This window comes from Argiope bruennichi, chromosome 6 (genome assembly GCF_947563725.1).
Source record: "Argiope bruennichi chromosome 6, qqArgBrue1.1, whole genome shotgun sequence".
Taxonomy (NCBI): Eukaryota; Metazoa; Arthropoda; class Arachnida; order Araneae; family Araneidae; genus Argiope; species Argiope bruennichi.
The window spans coordinates 105,823,754-105,844,021 of record NC_079156.1 but is presented as its reverse complement, the minus strand read 5'-3'; the positions used below and the strand labels follow the sequence as shown (position 1 = coordinate 105,844,021).

Sequence of the window (20,268 nt, the reverse complement as noted above, 5' to 3'; positions counted from 1 at the left end):
CTGGAATGAAAGCTGAAAATGAAATTTAAATTTGTATTAGGAAATAATCATGTATTAACCAATACCAAGAAAAAAAATTCAAGAATAATCATATCACTTTTTCTGCATTTTATTTTTCTTATATTTCTACATAAGTAAAAACATTGAGTTCAGGAAGATTTATTTCAAAATATTAACTATCATCATGTGATATTTTTTTAGAAATAATTTTCACCTAATAATATTATTCTTACTATTAATATCTCCCCTAAATATATTGGTTTAGATGCTCTTTAAAAGGGAAAAGTCTATTTAGGTGAAGTATGAGAAAAAAAAAAAAAAAAAAAAGGATGTGATAAAGCTACTATTCAGTTTTGAAACAAAGATTGCACAAAATACTCATTTCATCCTCTTTACTAGTATGACCATTAATTTAAGAAATTTTCGGCAACATTTTCCATAAGCATGTGCATTCCAGCTTTTTTTTAAACACATGTAACATTCCCCGTTTCCCAGTACTGATAAGACATTTACAGCCAGATGTGTCGTCACTATTACTTACTAAACTCCTCGAGATTGTCAGATGGTGTATCTTTTCAACTGGGTGGTCTCGCATCTGTCCATTAGCGACTACAGTGAAAGACTACATGTGGAATTCCTCGTCCAAGAGGTATTAATAGTACCTTCAAAGAGAAAGGGGTGTCAAAACATCTGGATGCTAAATGTTTCTCATTGTGAAAGGACCTTCCCACGACCCACTCACGCCGCTGAGGAAGCATATTGCTGAACCCCAATTGGCCGAAAGAGAGCTAAAATGACCAATGTAAATTAAGAGGTGGAGACTGTCGCCGAAATAAAGTGCGGATATTTATTTTAGAGGAGAAGAGAAGAAACGAATTGCAGGCAGACTGTTGGACTACGCCCACAAGTTCAGAGTCCGAGAACCAACTGAGTTTCAAGAAAACCCTTCGACATCGACTGTTGTGTCTCCTACTACAGGTGTAAATAACTATTTATTTAACCAAGATTAGAACAAGTTGTTCTTTTGTATATATAGGGCTGTAAAATAAAGAATTGTCTGGAAATTCTGCTTCGTTATTTGATCAGTCTAGATTAAGACATTACACATAAATAGAAAAAAGTAGCAGATAATAATTGCCATGTTGCCTTTTAAAAAATAATTTTCAACTAATAATATTTTTCTTACTATTAATATATATTTTTAATATGTTGATTTAGATATTTTGTAAACGGAAAAAAAATGCTGTTTAAGTGAAAAATGGAAGAAAGGACGTGATAACGATACAATTCAAGTTTTAAACAAAGAGTGCATAAAATATTCATTGCATCATCTTTCATGGTCATTTTTACTAGCATGGTATAGAATTTTTTAACGATATTTTGCATAAGCGTGCGTACTTTTGGTTTCTTTTAAACATATACAACAAGTAGCAGAAGCGAAAATCTCTTTATTAAGCATGCTATCATCGTCTTTCAACCCCCCATCGAATATATTCACCCCCATCACTTTTTGAAACAGACTCTTTCATTTGAGATGTAATTTTATACTTTGATGGTTTGACGTCTGACATTCTAAAGATTGCCTAATTAATAATATTATTCTTACTATTACCATTTTTTTTTAATATGTTGGTTTAGATATTCTATGAAATGAAAACGGCTATTGTGTTGAAGTATGGAAATAAAGGATAAAACTACAATTCAGTTTTGAAATAAAGATTGGATAAAATATTCATTTCATTATCTTTACTATCATTGCCGTTCTTATCAGCACAGTATGAAAGTTTTGACGACATTTTGCATAAGCGTGTGTACTTTTGGTTTCTTTTAAATATTTATACCAAGCAGCAGAAATGAACTTCTCTTTGTAAACGAAGAATACAAAGAAAAAGTATCGCAAGAATCAAAACATTCGGTCTCGCCATTTTGCCGAATCTTCACTTTTCCCCTCCCCGAATTCGAAAAATATATTTTTGTAATCATGTCTGTCTGTCAGTAACTTCTTCATTATTCAGAATTTTATATCAATTCAAACTATTCTTAACTATCGAAAAGTGGATTTTTATGTTGAGTTAAAGAAGTTTAAAGCAGTATCTGAGTAATACATTCGCTCTGTAGATAGCATATGCCGTCCATTCCTAACCACGGCGCTTCTAAAAATAGGCAAATCGTTACATTCAAATATGAAACGGCATTTCCAGCCTTTGGTATTTTTCAATGCTTGAGGAATGACAGTTACTATTTTGGGAACGTGAAAGCGAAAAAGGGGGAGGGGGGTGAATAGTGAAATATGACGAAAATAGGAATTCTTTTCAAAAGTTTCACTCTTCGCTTTTGAATGTTTGGTGAGTGAGCTTCACGGCTTTCATATGCGTATATTTCATAGATCCTTTCGTTCAATATGTGGAATCAGATGTTGTCAATTTTTTTACTTTTTCATATTCTGTGTGTAGGAATTAAAACTGGTGAAGAACTACTGTTGTTTCAAACAAAAGACCCGCATATTGGTTACAGGAGACAATGTATCAAAAGTAATAGACAGCGTCCTATGTTGTCTTATACTTTTGCCAGGCTGTATTAAAAATGGCAACCGCTCTCATTAACGAAATTTAGAAAACCATTACCATTGCTTTGCTAAATAATAAATTTGTAAATGTAACATTTTAAAATAATTTGAAAATGATTCGTTTTTACCAGAATATCTAAATTCAAACCCATTTTGTGAAAAATTCTGATCTGACTGACAAAAATGGATGCAGCGTTTGAAGTTAGCGCACGAAGCAGTATAAAGGTCGATTTACTACTCAATCAGTGGTAAGACAACTGGCTGAAGAATTCTGTCCGGTCCATGGCAAGTACTTGTCCCGGCGGGACTGAAACATGTCTCGGTATTGAATTTTTTTCTTACTGCGCATGCATTTGTAAAATTCGGAGGGTTTTTTTTTTTTTTTTGGCATGTAAAAAATGATCACTTAACGTAGATTAATTCCACATTTTTTGCTCTTTGTTCTTTCTTATACAAGGCTGGTTTTTTTTTCATTTCATTTGCAATTGTTTTTTTTTCATTTTATTTGCAATTTTTTTCTATATAATTTCAAAATTTAGGTATATTGACTTTTTTTTTATTTTACCATGTTTCTTTGTGTAAATATCCCTCATTTCAATACGATACTCAGTAAAAAAAATTCACTAACGGCAAAACCGCAATTTATATCCAAACATGGAATGCATGAATCTATCTTATGAAATTGTGACAAACATAAATCAGTCCCTCTCTGTTCATGCGTTGTCTTACTGGCCGTCTTATAATTGCCCGACCTTAAAAATCAGTTCTACATTTTAAACACCTTTTTATGAATCAAATTTTGCCGGCTTGTATAATTAGTCAATTATTTCACACAAAAAGTACAGACCAGACAAATGATTCCAATCGGATAAATATTTGATCGGATAAATATTCTTTTTGCAATTAAATATTCAATTGAGTGCAATTGAGTGTTTCTGTTCCTAATGGTAAACTTAAGCCTCACCAGGGATATCAAGAGACATTTCTTTGACACCTTCATGTTTCTGCAATTAAAAAGACATTTCATTTGACAGATGCGCTTAGAGCCGTTCTCACTCAAATGAGCAATTTCTTCAGATAAATTGCCCTGCAGGACTACATTGCAGATCCCCTCCGGGGCCTGTGGGAAAGAGATAACTGAATCCTAGAGGATGCATTTGCCTTCGAAAGGTCCTTGGCCCATTAATCTTATTCATGCCTTCCAACACCTCATTGGAGAGTCAACCATTCGAATCTATTGATTCGTTCTCACTGATAGGGAACTTTATATTGTGTTAGGGAAGAAAGGCATCCGTCCTATGAAAATGGTAACAAATTCATTTCATGTTTGGATAGGATAACGAAGAATTGTTGAATAGAAGGGATAAAAATATCCAAAATTTTTTATTTCTGATTTACAATATTACAACGAAACTTTTTCGAGCTTGGCGTGGACAAAATAGCTCTGTGATTGAATGCTATGAACTCAAAGCGACAGTTCGCAAGTTCGTATCTGACTGCAGGAAGTTGTTAAAAATTGCTTTGTGTTTGATTTACTTTCAATTATCGTTTGTTCTAAAATGTTCTTGTAATTTCTGTACCTTTCTAAATCTGGAAGATTCGAGTCATTTTGGTCTCGTGGGTAAAAACAGATGTAAGGTTTAGTTTTTTGAATAAAGTCTCGAGTTGAGATAAACGAATGTTATCTTTGACTTTAGATAAGTCATGGTTTATCTATGCCACCTTCATCGACGGGACAATATTATTTTTTAAAAAAGAAATTACATTTCCTTTATCGCAATTGTATAAGGAATTGCAGCTTTCTAGAAATTCGTGCCGTCTTATCGGCATATTCAGTGACAAAAAAAAAAAAAAAAAACTGAAGAGCAATCTATGCGTTGTTCCTAAAGATTTGAAATATGTTGCCATAATTTATCGAAGATCTGTAATTTTGTTCTGTAGCTATACAGCTTTTTCATATCTGAATTGTCCTGTTTACAAATATATAAGTAGGTATATATAAAGGCATTTTATCTATTGAAGGATTTAGTCCAATTTTTTTATAAAATTATATAATATTTGGGGTAAAATATTGTACCAAATTTCATCCATCTTCCAATTGCGTTTTCGATTATTATCTTATATCATACAAACTGTCTCTATTCAGACTCAGAGAAGTCTTAAACATGAAGACTGTTCAAGGTATCGAGTTCAAAATAAACTTGCCGCATTTGGCCACTTTGTTTGCTTAGATTAGATCATTGACTTAGGTTGAAAAATGTCCTTAAAATATTAATGTGGAGTATACATTTTTTCGAAAAATTTCACCTTTTTATTTGATAAAACCGAAGAACATGTGTTTAATAAATAAGTAAAAATTAATTATAACGTGGGCAAATTTTTTAAAAATATGCATATTCTATGAAATAAAAGCGAAAAACTGAAAATCTAACTTCGGAATTATTGTCCAAATAAAGCAGTTTCTTATTTTAATTTTAACTTTTGCAAAAGCACGCTATTTGAATATTTTGATGAATGGTGTTGAATTTCTTCATAAAATTAACTATTATAAACAGTACATTACATTAAAAAGTTAATTAAAACTAAACGAAACATGGTACAGATAAGAAATTGATATGATTAAAAAGATAATTTTTTGAATTTTTAAACAGGATAAAAACTATTTTTAAGAGATAACAATTAGAAGATATTTCATTACTTTTTATAAATAAGTCATAGAAACGTCTCATTTCACAATGATTAATCCTATTTTCAGACTCTATTAAGCTTTGTTTGAAAACTATTTCATAATTTCTTTTCATCTTCTTTCCTCTGAGTGAATAAAGATTTTGTGAGTCCAATTTTAAGAATTTCTAATAATGTTTTGCAGCTAAATTAATTAGCAATGCGTTGAATTAAGTGCAGTTAGAAAAACTTATATTTAGAAAAAAAGTAAAAATAAACAAAACATGATACATACATAAAATATATATCATTAAAAAGATATTTTTTTAAGTTTTAAAATAGTAGAGAAACCATTTTTAAGAAATAATAATATTGGAAGCTATTTCATTATTTTTCATAGATAAGTCATAAGAGATTCTCATGTGCCAATGGTTAAGCCTAATGGTCACTCTGGATAAAACTTTATTTGAAGCCCATTTCTTAATTTCTTTTTATTTTCTTTCCTCTGAGTGAATAAATTTATTGGTGAGTCCTGTACTCAGAAATTCTAATAATGTTTTGCAGCTGCTTTAATTAGCAAAGTGTTGAATCATGCGCAGCTGAAAAACTTTGAATGAAGAAGACTGAAACGTTTGTATAGTGATTTATTCACATTTGACTGTTGTCATTCGTCAATATGGAAGAAGAACAATTTCTGTGCTATTACATATTTAGATATTTGTGTGAATAAAGTTTTTAGTGAGACCTATCCTAAGCATTTCTAATAATGTCTTGCAGTTTCATTAATGAGTTGAATCAAGTGCAGCTGGTAAAACGTTCAATAAATCAGACCGAAACGTTCATGTAGTGATTTATTAACATTTGACTGTTGCCATTCGAAGAAGAAGAAGGATTCATGTGCCATTACATTAACGTTTTATAGATTTATAACGTTTATAGATATTTGAGTGAATAAAACTTTTGTTAAATAATACTTTAAGAATATTTAATAATGTTTTTCAGCTGAATTAAGTAACAAAGCATTGAATTAAGTGCAGCTGGAAAAGTTTTCAACGAAGCAGACTGAAACTTTCGTATAGTGATTTATTCATATTTTACTGTTGCCATTCAACAATAAGAAGACCGATTCCTGTGCCTCTGCGTTAACGCTTTATATATTTAGATATTTCATTAAAACTTTCTTTCTTTTTGTAATTTTCGTATGTAATAAAATATAAAGTAAGAAATAATATGAATGATTCCGCTCTAAATAAGCGAAATTTTTGCTACTAATCCCAGGTATTATGCTATTAGAGATTCAAGAAGACGGCGGCCTCTTTAAGTCATTTTTGCGAAGGGTTATGGAATTTTTAATGTATATGTATTAAAATATAAATAAGTAAAATTTCTTTTTAAAACTTATTGAAACGAAATATTAATTACATATATATATATATATATATATATATAATATATTAATATTATATATATATATATATATATATATAATATTAATATATATATATATATATATATATATATATATATATATATATATATATATATTAAATTTGAAAAAAAATCTGGCAAATCAATTTTTAGTTATTTTTTCCTTACTACCAATATAAACTTATTTGGAGTAAAACTGTGCATGATTTTGTAAATCCAATCAAATGCCAGTTATTTTAGAAATAATATTATACACAATTATTGAGTTTTCATAAGAATTTTATGTTTTTCGGAATTGGAATTGACTTTTAAATATCTAAAAAACCTCAAAATATAAAATGCATAACATATTTTCTTTAAATTAACCAAAATCTTTATTATCAATTCTATTGATTATTTCCTAAAATTAAGACACCTGGAACCTTTCAAATATATTTAAATCTCATTACAATATCTTTCTAACAATAGTAATTAAAATGTGCTTTTTTTTTCTCTAGGCCTTTAAAATATTCCTTTTATTATTCAATAAATCTTATAATATTATTATAGTTGAATATAAACATATATTTTGGTGAGGAAGCGATTCCATGTTTCTACTGTCCTCTTAATGAAACATTTTCTTGACACCATTTCTCAAGTCTCATGTTTCTGCAATTAAGGAAGACATTTCATTTGATAAATGCCCTTAGTGCTATTCTCACACAAATGGGCAATTTATCCAGATAAATTCACACTGTAGAACCTCACTTCAGATCCACCCGGGGCGTCTAAGAGAGAGATAACTGAATCCTCGAGGATACATTTGCCCACGAAAGGTCCAGGCCTTATTAATCTTACTCAAGACTCCCGTCACCTCGTTGGAGAGCCATCTTTTCAAATCTACTGACTCTCCTTCCATTTCGAGAAGTTTATCTTAACTTTAAAAGGAAGGTATCAATCATGTGAAGTTGACTATTGAGGACGTATTCCTTTCAAGTTATATATGGATTCAAAAGAGAATTAACTACTTATAAAAGAATGCTTTCATAAAGTCTCATATAAAAGTATGCGTTCATAAAGTCTCATATAATAGAATGCGTTCATAGTCTCATATAATTTGTTTCATATGTAATGATTTAATTTAAGATGCATATAATCAGGTTCTTTAAATATTTGCATATATATTATCAGGAAATATATTTTCTTGTTTATTGTATCTCTAAACCCCAGAGAGTTTAATGGGAATATTTGCCGCGTTTCATTTCAAGTACATCTTTCACGGATAAATTGAGCTTCGTGATTCCATCAATAAAGTATTTTCAAAGTGAACTTGTGATAGTTAAACATACTTATTTTAAAATTAAAAACTTGTTTAGTAGCCTTACACCTGCTCTACTTGTAATGTAAATTAATCTTTCTAATACAATCAAGCCCATTTGATGACATCATCATTCATTAAACGATCAACTCATATAGAAACACAAACCTTTCGAAATTTTCATAATTTTTTTTTCAAAAAATTTCAATAATCCAAGAGATTATTAAATCAACAACTATGGGATAACTGATTAATTCAGAATATTTTATTCTTGGGAAAACCAAAAACATTAACCGGATTTTTAATGTAACTAAGGTAAATCGCATGAATAATAAAGTTAAATTAATCTAAGAGTAACCTTCTAGATAGTCAAATTCCCATTCACAAGCACAATTTTCATTAGGAAAACGAGCTTCTGCTTTTAACTACAATTTTTATGAAATTTTTCATATTTTCTGAAATTACTAAAGTTACGACCGTGACTTATTCATTTAAAAACCCTTCTTTGCTATTTAAACATCTCTCGAGGCAGATTTTCCCAACAAAATTCCGCTGCTGAAATGCAAATCCCAATATTTAATGAAGTCTTTTATGGCGCTGAAGAGTTTATAACAATGGGCGTTTAAACTCCCGAAACGTTCGAGAATTACATTCAGAAAGAATGAGATAATGAAATGAATGAGAATGCTAGAGATTGCTAAAAAAAGTTGCACGAGTGATAATATGCGGTAAGTATTCAATGGAATAAAATGGAATTTTTATTTTGTATTTATGGAGAACTTGATGATACTTAGAATGGAATTCATTTACGCTGATGTAAATGTGGAATAATTCGTATTAATTCACATAGGGAATTATTTACACATTTTTCAGTTATTCACGTATTAAATTAAGAACTATTCTTTTGTTGTTTGAATTATATGTAAATGTGCTATTCATGATTTTTTTCTTTGATAATTTAGTTTTTTTTTAATAGCTGAAAAGATGTATATGGTTTTGATAGCATCGATATTTGTAATTTAGTTCTGTTTTATTTAATCGAGTGATACGCACTTTTTTTTTCAAAAATAATAGATGATTTGACTCTCTAGAAAATGATGCTATAAATACAAGTCCACTTTCCATTTTAATGCAAAATGCAGCAAACCAACTAGACTGTCTCCCCAAAACTTTCTCGCACACTCACTTGTCATGTCAAAGAAGCCTTGGCATGATACTGGCCTACAATAGTTACGAAATATTAATTTTGGCGTGAATTTAGCACTTTTTACTGAATCTGTCGCGCCATCCTTGGCGAATTTTTTTCGCGATTAATCCCTGCCTTGCGGTTAATAGTATACAAAGATTGAATTTGTTCTTTACACATGTTTTTCAAAATTGATTAAAACAATGATTTCATATAAAAGTGCTCTTGTATCACAAAATCAGATACATATATTTAATATATTTTGTACAGACAGACATACAGTCAATACGGTCTTGTCTGAAACTTTGAAAATGAACGTTAAATCGGTGCACCAAATCTTATCTATCGAGTTATCTTCGAAGTGTAGTTATCAAAGTCCGGCTGTTAACTTATATAAATTCGAACAGCATCTCAATAGATTTTATTCAAAATTTGATATAAATCTGCAAATTTGTTGAAAACAACATACACCAAATTTCAACCATTTAGCTCAAAGCAGTTGTTAGGGTTTATTTTTGTCGCAGGCGGACAGACAGACGAAAATTTTCAAAAAATGTGTTTTTCGAATTCAGGAAGTTCTAAAATGTGAATATTCGTTAAAATCTCGAGTTTGAATATTTTCACGATTACTAAACTTTCAATATATACTTTTATGGGGAAATAAAAAGTGAACAAAAAATATTTTAATTCTACATTAGAAATGATTGATTTTCCAAACTTTTCTTTTTATTTTTCTATATATATATATATATATATATATATATATATATATATATTACCTTGCCTGATATTTACTCAAAATTCCTCTGATATATTATTTCTCAAATCAAGAGTCAATGTAAGCTGCTTATTTCGTTGGTAGTATAGAATGTGTTGAAGCAATTGATTTGTATACAATAATTATAGCTTTATAATAAAACAATAATTGAAAAATAATTAGACTATAGGTATAAATTTGGAATTATGTTTCCTTACATACTGATTTCAATACATGAATGCCAATAATTTATTTATTTTATAAGATACGAGTGCTTTTAATAAATGAATTTCAACTTCACATGTGCGATAGATAGAATATTTTTTATTTTCTTTTATAAGTATGAGATCAATTATATATTGTAATTTTTATAAATATTTTTATCGAATAAAATTAAAATTTTGGTACATGGTGGCATTACAGATAATCAATTTTCAGCAACTTTCTATGAGAAGTTAAATGATGCGGGATTTTCCGCAAATCGATATTTATTAAACTCGAATTTTCTTTTGAAGTACAAAATTTAATTTCATGCCGGTGGGTGTCCAAAAGTACCTAAAATTTCAAAACATTGTGATCCTCTTTTTAGAAACCAAATCTTTAGGAGCCTACTTCCTTATCAACGTAATGAATTTTATTTGGGGCAGACAGGGCACGTTCTTTTATATTCGTATATCTTATGGGCCCAAGGAAACTTGCAAAGTAAAAACGTTTATATTGTTACGGAATTTTCCCGGGGTTCGTTTGGATAGTGGGAGTTATATGGTGTGGAGAACACTCAATCAGCAGGCGCAGTAGAAAATGAAACAACGACGTTTATTTACACGAAGACTCACAGGACAGCACAAAGACGACAGCTATATACAGCACAGAAGACGATTATCTTCAGCCGAGACGTGCAGCATACAATAGTATACACAGCAGCTCTACTCCGTCGCTGCTCCGCTAGTCCCTGGAAGACGAGTTCTTCACCGTCGCTTCCGACTACTCTTCGACTCCACTGGTCCACGACTCAATTCACCGTCGGTTCACCACTGCTCGGCAGCGGCAGGATTGCTTCCTTTTATAGGCATCAGGAGGTGGGGCTAAAAGCCTCTCAACCAATCAGGAACGTTCGAGGCTTATCTCGGTTCCTACTGGACGGATCGGGAAAATTCTCGATGTTTCGGGTATAATCTATTTTGGCGCCAAAGTTTCCAAATTCGTCGCCAAGTCACCAGATGGTCGCCAAGTTTGTCGCCAAGCTCGAGGACCTCCAAATAGAGGATGGATACACACATATTCAAATAGTTATTCATGCTAGTTTCGAAACTCAGCCTAAAATGTGCTAACTCTCATTTAGCGAATTTGTACCCATGATTTCTGTAATCTTAGCGAGTGGAGGAAAATTAATTCTAGCTTGTACGATCAGGTTGTGAATTTTCAAGACCTCTGAAATTACTTCTTGTGTCTCAATTTCGTTGGGACGTGACATGCACTTTCCCGTAAGGACATTATATGTACGCAACAAGGAGAGAGATAAAGGTATTCGTAGAGAGTATTTCTCATGGTAAAAAAATAATGATTACCGCTAGGTATTGTCCGTGTAATTAGTAGACGTCAAATTAGACAATTATAATGTAAAAATACAAAACTTAGTTAATTTTTAATTTTTTTTTTCAAATTGTCTCCTTTTCTAATTGTTTACTAGGGAGTAATGAATTTTTTTAATAATCGATGCAGTTATTTGGAATAAACATGTATACCTAAAAGTATACTGAGTGTTTTGCCAACATTTTTTGAAACAGCTGTCAAAATTAGATAATCAATTCTGCCAAATTTATTCAATCATCCAATTTTGCAAATTATTTCTGTTTGAAGTTCATGTTTCAAAATCATTAAATCTATGTGCACTCTATATGTGAAAAAAATCTAAACTGAGTGTCCCATCCAAAACCATTGAAATTCTACCTGTTTTCATTACATTTGAAAAATCAGAACCTCTATATACGCCATCAGTTATCATCTATACCTTACCTTTCTTCATATTTGAAGGAAATAGCAAAAAATAAAAACGATCTTGCCACAGCCCACAGTCTTAACAACTCAAAATAGTACTTTGCATAGAATGTGATAAGAAGTAGTTGACTAAAGCTGATTGACATGATCAAAATAATGCTGTGAATATGGAGGAAAAATAGTGGGTCTCTTCAACCGAGAAGAATTTATTAAAAGTTACAATTTATATATCCTTTACTGAATAAGATATAGTGAATTTATATATACTTTTATTCAAATTTGGAATATCAATAAAATGCTGAATACTAAGCCAAACTTTTGATAAAAAATAGAAAAAGATCTATTTATATCACCTGCACATGGACATGCTTATATGCATGTTTATGCCTATAAGCATTTACATTAAGACGACCAGGAATTTTAAAAATAGATATATATATATTTTAAAAATTCTAATTAATTTGAATTCTGAGAGAAACACCATAAAAGGTATCAGGAAGTATATCGTTGGAATTGTTTTTAAGCAATTAGTTTGGTTATAATTTTTAATTACAATTTAGAGCCTTTATGATAAAAGCCTATATGCCTTAATAATATATCAGTGATGACATAATGACCACTAATTATCCGAAAACAGTCTAAATTTTTCTATTAATTATTCTATTTTGGAACAAAATTGATGTTCAAATTTCTGTTTAAGAAAATAACTTCAAAATAAATGCATGTAATAATGCAAAACTATTGATTTTGATGGAAACTCCGTGCAATGTTTAATATAAAAAGACATAGCTACATGTTAATTTTAGAATAACTTCTCTATGTCTGACGAAATCTGTTTTCCAAACGCTTTTACATATCTAAATAAAATTTCACGAAATATGAAAACAATTTGAAGCATCTGAAATATTTTAATGTTTGGAAAATTCTATTCACTTTTTATATTTTAAGAAAACAACTTTTTTTTAATGAATAAATACTATAAGTTTGAATTTATACAGTAATTTCTTTTGTGCATTTAAGACATTTGTATACATTTAATTCACAGTAAATATATACACATACGTTTGAAGCATACATTTGCTGCAGTATAATCCAATTAATATATAGTTTTTAACATGGTAAAAATTTCTTAATTTATCTTGTTCGTTTAATTGTAACACATGGAGATACAAAAATATTAGTATAAAAAATAAGAAAGTTGTTTATACACATCTATTTCAAATTTATATACCATTATACGAATAAAACAATTTTTAAAATAATGAGGCATTAAGAATAATTTTTAGTTGTCAAAAAGGGGTCTGGTACTTTATGTACTAATTTATATATTTCTTTATTCGTCCGTAAGTTATAAAATTACAAAATATCTCTTTTAATATTTAGCTTCTGGCATTCTCTAAAGTTTAGCATAGAAATAAAAAAAAAAATCGATTTTTTTTTTTGTTTCAAATATTTTAGAAAAAACAGTTTGGTTACTTTAAAAGAAAGAATACATTCTATAAGATGAAAAAAATCCCACTGTTTAATAATATGGATCATACACTATATAAAATCTATATAATAAAACATTTTCAGTCTCATAATATTTATTAATTGATACTTACATGGGGAAGGATACAGATATTATTTAGTGTTTAAACATTCTCTCTTTTATGCCCTTTATTTTTAAACTGAAATGCTCTTTAAGAAGACTGCATTTCTTTTAGAATGAATATTTGCTTTAACTTGTAATTTTCTGCACTTTAATTCTAACTGTAAATGATACCAGAACATAATCCAGTGCGATAGAAGATCCCACCAACCATTTTCAACTTCCCCATTTACATTTACCGCGAAAACGACCAACTGGAATTCAACAGACGACTTTTTCGAAATTGAAAATCCCCCTGATTATGAAAACAACCACCAACGATTCGCTCAAACTAAATGCCCCTTCTTTCCCATTTTGTATTTAAACAGCACTCGAAGGCAGAATTCCAGCAGAAGTGCCCGATGCCGGAATGCAAATCCACTTCTTAATTAAAGCTTTTATGAAGCTCGAGAAACCGAGACAATGAGCATTTGAATTTGAGCTCGAATGCTCTCGAAATAGTCGAGAGTCACAGTTTTAAAGATAAAAAGAATTAAATGGGAATTTGAGAAAAATTTTCCGAGAACAATGGAGAAAAGAAAGTATTCGGTTGAATGAAAAGTAAGTGTTTGTTTTGCTTCTTAGTATAAAAGAATTCAACGATCCTAGGAATTTGAATAAATTAAAAAATGCTTGGGCGTTTGAATGCTTAAAATGCATTGTACTTTATGTTTATTTGCTAATTTAAACATCTTTTGCTAAGTTGGAGTTTTAAATTTAGTTTAAATATTTTATATTTCATTTAACAATGTATATAAAAATAAGTTTCTTGAAAAATAGGAGCCACATTTGTGTCAATGAATATTAGTTAGGGAGCTGATAATTAATTTTGTAATTTCAGATGTCTGAAAAAGTGCAGAAATGTATTTTTTTTTTTTTATTCAGAGTCAAATTGGGGATCTGGAAAATTATATGCTTAAAGACGAATAAAAATTCAGACAATGTTCAACTGTTTTTGTACAGATTCGAGCACTAAATAAAGATAAATATTTGCTTATTCAGCAACTAGAATAACTTATTAAAGTATTCTACTTAAGTCGTATTTTTTATATGCTGTCATGTACAATTTAGATTTTTCAATGCAACATATATAAATCTCGTAAGACATAATAATTAATTTTGTAATTTAAATTGTCTGCAAAAGTACATAAATGCTTTGTTAAATTCAGAGCTAAACCAATGATCTGGAAAAATATTTACTTAAAGATAACAAAAATTCAGACAATATTCAATTGCTTTTTGTCAGCACTGAGTATCAAATGAAAACAAGTTACATACGAAGAAAAACATTTGCTTATTCAGCAAAGAAATAACATAGTGAAGTATTCTATTTAAGTAATTTTTGCTTATTCAGCAAATTTTTGTAAATATTTGCTTATTTAGCAAACAACATAATTTATTGAAGTATTTATTCTATTTAAGTAGTAATTTTTTAGATGCTGTAGTGTACAATTTATATTTTTCAATGCAAAAAATATCAATCTCGTGAGACATAATAATTAATTTTGTAATTTAAATTGTCTGCAAAAATACATAAATGCTTTGTTAAATTCAGAGCTAAACCAATGATCTGGAAAGATATTTACTTAAAGATAACAAAAATTCAGACAATATTCAACTGCTTTTTGTCAGAATTGAGTCTTAAATGAAAACAAGTTACATATGAAGAAAAATATTTGCTTATTCAGTAAGGAACATAACAGAGTGAAGTATTCTATTTAAGGAATTTTTGCTCATTCAGCAAATTTTTGTAAATATTTGCTTATTCAGCAAAGAAAATAACATAGTGAAGTATTCTATCTAAGTAATTTTTGCTTATTCAACAAATTTTTGTAAATATTTGTTTATTCAGCAAATAACATATTATAGTGAAGTATTCTATTTAAGTATTTTTTGCTTATTCAGCAAATTTTTGTAAATATTTGCTTATTCAGCAAAGAACATAACATAGTGAAGAATTCTAAAAAAGTAGTATTTTTTTATAGGCTGCAGGGTACAATTTAGAATTTTCAATGCAACATATATTAGTCTCGTGAGGCATAATAATTAATTTTGTAATTTCAATTGTCTGCAAAAGTACAGAAATGTTTAGTTTTATTGAGAGATAAACTGAGGATCTGGAAAAATATTTACTTAAAGATGAATAAAAAATCAAATAAAGCTCAACTGCTTCTGTATAGCTGTGAGTATTAAATTAATAAAAGTTATATATGAGGATAAATATTTGCTTATTCAGCAAAGAACATAACTTAGTGAATAATTCTATTTAAGTAGTATTATTTTATATGCTTCCTGTATTATTTAGTTTTTCCAAAGCAAAATATATCAGTCTCGTGAGATATGATAAGGGAAATTTCAATAAGATGTCTGGCATTCAGTGCATATATAATCATAGAATCATTGTGCTCTTTGCTGAATAAATAAATATTTATTTTGATATATAAATTATTTTTATTTAATATTCAAACTTCTACAGAATCAGTGGAATATTGCATGAATTGTTATACTTTTGGAAACAGAATAGTCTAAAATTAGATTACTCTTATAAATTTCCGATTAATGTATCCGAAAACAACGTTATTAAAAATCTACATTTGCTTGACGCTTTGAATCAAAATATAATGAATACAGCTGTACGTTAAATACATAATATTAAAAAGATTTTTTTTCCATAATATCTGTTTTATGTAAATGATTTAATTCTATCAAATGCTTATGTGACTTAAGATGATATAGAAATAAATTTAATGTGTCATACAATATCATAGAGACTAGCAGCAGAAATATATTCTTTCAATTTCACTAGTAATATTATATGTACTTTTTCAAATTAAGAAATAATCTAAAAGTTGAAATGATAATTCAAGTACAGTACTGATGGAGCAAGAAAATTTCAGAACACTGCAAAACATGATGCTAAAATTAACAGTTCTTTTACCAACTATATGAAAGTTTTAAAGTGTTTGTCTTTCTTTGTAGTCTATCGAGAATTTGGAGGGGATATTTTTTAAAATGGTGACCTGTTCCTCGTTTAATAGGATGATAGATATATAGACTAATGAAGAGGACTGTCAGAGATTGACCAATTTGTGGCTGGGGTCCAACCACCTATAAGATGATATCAGTTCAATGAATCAGTGTTGTGGAAGGGTTTTCATAAATACAGCAGTTGGCCACATTCTGTCGTTCGTTCATTGATGGCGGGTTGTCCGATTGTACACAACAAGAACAAGTATAGTATATATTGCTGTTTGGAATATGTAACTTTGAACTGTTATTTATTGTTATAATTATGAAGTACGTAAACATTTTAAAGTAACTATTAGGGTTTGACGGGTCTTCAAACCCAGTTTTAAATAACAGGTTTTTTTAAAGTAAATTTGTCACATTTAAAAAGCAGTTTTTAAATTAAGAAATCAGTTTCTCGGAACGCCTGGATTTTCCTTTTCTTCAAATAAATAAATATTTTCAACTTTATCGGTTGGGAACAATTCGTCCAGAATCTGAATGCTTAGGGCGACGAGATGTCAGTTTATTAACAAATGAAAGTATATTTGAATTTCTGTTAAATGAACTAAAAAAAATTTAAACACTGAAATAAGTTTGAAATTATTATATGAAGAACGAATTCAAGAAAGAAAACAAGTATAATTAGCAACTCTTTTGCTGTATTTGCAAAATCAACAAATCATTTCTAGTTCAGCGAAGAAATCTAGTATACTTTCTTTAACTTCAAAAACCGAAATAATTAAGTTATCTGGAAAGATATTGACTAGAATATTTCCAAATTCTTATATGGAAACCGATTCTGATGAAAAGCAAATCGAAGAAACTACTCATCAGAGTACTTATTTTTTTAAAAGAATCACGGAAAAATCAATTCATAAGTTTCTTGAAGGCCCTGAAAAAAACTTACAAATCCAAAGACACTTATAGCTGAATTTTCATTATTTGAGGCAACGAATAAAAGACTTAGATTTGTTATTTGAAGCCATGAAAACTGTAAAATCAAGCTAAGTTGTCAGTGAATGAGTATTTTCAATTTCAGGCAATATTTAGCCCAAAATAAGAACAAGAGTCAGCCACTGTTCAGTGGATATTTTATGTTTTCTAAAACCTATTTTCTTAGAAGAATATATATATATATATATATATATATATATATATATATATATATATATATATATATATATATATATATATATATATATATATATATATATATATATATATATATATATATATATATATATATATATATATATATATATATATATATATATATATATTGAATTTGATATTGATTTCGTTTTTTGTTATTTTATATAAATTAAACTAAATATTTTTCCTTATTCTCTTTCTCTCTCTCTCTCTCTCTCTCTCTTTTTTTTTTTTTTTACAAAATTAGAAAACCGGCTAAAATTGAATTTTTGGGAATATTGAATTTGAAAACTGGTTTTTCAAAAAGTCTGTTTTTGCATAAACCCTAGTAACTAAGTACGTAAATTATGTAATAACTGTGCTGAAAAATTGATGCTAATTTTTAGTGCTTGTATCCGAAAAAGTAACTTGCGTTTACGCATTTTTATACAAAAATACTTTCCTTAAATTACTTCTCATGAGTTCTGAGAATCTAAAAGAGAGAAAAATGTAAGCGTCATAGCTCTTGAAACCTATTCAATGATTAGTTCGGAAAAATTTACAGGAAAAAATGATGTAATAACAAAATTATTCTGATAATAATAACTAAAATACATTATAAACGTACTATAACATTTTTTCTTTCATAATACTTCCAAGTGAGCTTTTGATGATTAATAATCTTCTTGCAAAATTCTTGTGCTAAAACATATAATATTTATTCATTTTTAAAATTAATTAGGTATTATAATAGTCAGGAAATGGAATAAAAGTTTAAGTAGGAATTATTTCATTTTTATATATTGATCATTCCATGTATGTGAAGAATCTAAATTTATTTTTAAGAATACATTTCTTTTAGATTCAACACTTCAAGTATGTTCCAACATCTTTTAACCAGATTCTAACTAGTTCGAACTGAACACAAATTAGTAATATGAAGTTCAGAGAATTCAAGTCATACTGACCTGTCTCACTGGTATATTGGTCTCCATAATAACGCCCATGTCCACCCCATCCTGCACGTAATAACTATTGTGGGGGGCGTTCATGACGATTACGCTCTCCTTGGTCCCCGTGCTGGGATGGTCGCGGATGACGTAAGCGTTCCACGAAACCGACCGCAGGTGGTTCCTTGGTACGTTGTGCATGTCCGAGTAGAAGAGCTTCAGCCTCAGGAACTCGCACTCCATGTCTGCCTCAACGCACCATCCCTGCTTGTCCCGATCATAACAGTTCGCGGTCGAGTTCGGGTCCCGGGTAGTCGGTACTTTTGCCTCGCTGATAGTGTTCGCGCACATCATCTCCGTGTGCACACGGAGGACGGTCCGCCGGACGATGTCGGGCACCTGGCACCGCAAGGAGAATCCCCGGATCCGGCCACTCATGTCCGAGATCTGGTCGAGAAGTCCTGAGTCTATCTTCCGCTCTCCTTCTCCAAGTATCACCCGGTACATGACCCTGCACTGGTGGTCGAATCCCGTCAGCCGGTTCAGCAAGACCCGGGGGCGAGTGCTGGTATCGGCCTCGTCCCCGTGGGGCAGGATGGACACGTTCCACTCGAAGTTCCCGAAGGTGAAGTACGAGGTCTCCAGCTTGACCCTATTCTTGTGTCCGCTGGAAGAGTGGGGCACATGCGGTATCTTCACCAGTCCTTCGAAGACCGTCATGGCGTTGCTAATCGAAAGTTCCATGAGGAATTCCCAATTCTCGTCTGTGAACCTTCGGGACTTCAGCTCTGACATGAGCATCCATTTGCTGGTGCCGTGGGCGGGTTCCTCGACACTGAAGCAGGCGTTCTTCTGCGGGTAAACCTCGTTCTTGGAGAAGTGCTCTCGGTTGAGGAGGGTGAAGGTGTAGTCGACGTAGCACTTGGTGTCCTCCGAAGGGTTGCGGAGGATTAGGTAGACCCCCAGGATCTTCTCGGTGCGGGTGAAGGACACTGCCCAGCGGTGGTAGCCGAACACGAAGTCTTTGGTAGTAGCGTCACGGTGGACGTCACGAGTGACGGAACGCGTCACAATGAAGGTGAAAACGCCAGTGTTGGAGCGGTCGTTGAGGCGGGAGAAGCGGTACAAGAGGGCCATTGCTAATTTTTCTGTCCGGCAACCACCCTATAAAGAAAATAAGAAAATATTATACCAATAGGGCTTATCATTAAATTAATTACCATAATTAAAATGGTGTTTTTAAAAAATTGTTCACTTGCAATTCACGATTTCTTCTTAAGATTATATTGCATTATTGATAATGAGTAAGATATATGTTATTAAGCATTGCTAGGTTAAATTGTGTCGTTCAATTTTTTTTAAATTTAATTTTGTCTGCAGCATTATATTTTTTGTAAATGATAAATTCATCTGCACCCAAATTTTAACTATATATTAAAGAAGAATATTTAAATATTTTTATTTCTTAACTTTTTTCTTGTTATGACTTTTATGAGGAAGGTTGCCGAAATAGTTTGATTGACTTATTTTAATTAAGTTCAGTAAATACAGAAATGACAATAACAAAATTTTACTTAAATTCTTGACTCCAATACTAGAGAGAACTTGTTATGGATTCTCATTATTCGAAGATGAATGCACTCTTTAAAAAC

At 30.4% G+C, this 20,268-nt stretch overlaps 1 protein-coding gene across 1 annotated transcript in view; it reads right to left on the bottom strand.

Moving 5' to 3' along the window:
• Positions 1-19,753, bottom strand: part of LOC129972871 (uncharacterized) — a 66,239-nt gene extending 46,486 nt beyond the window's left edge. The window contains exon 1 of the mRNA XM_056087171.1: positions 18,635-19,753. Within this exon, the coding sequence (XP_055943146.1) occupies positions 18,635-19,753 (1,119 nt within the window). The remainder of the gene's footprint in view (positions 1-18,634) is intronic.
• Between the last annotated feature and the right edge of the window lie 515 nt (positions 19,754-20,268).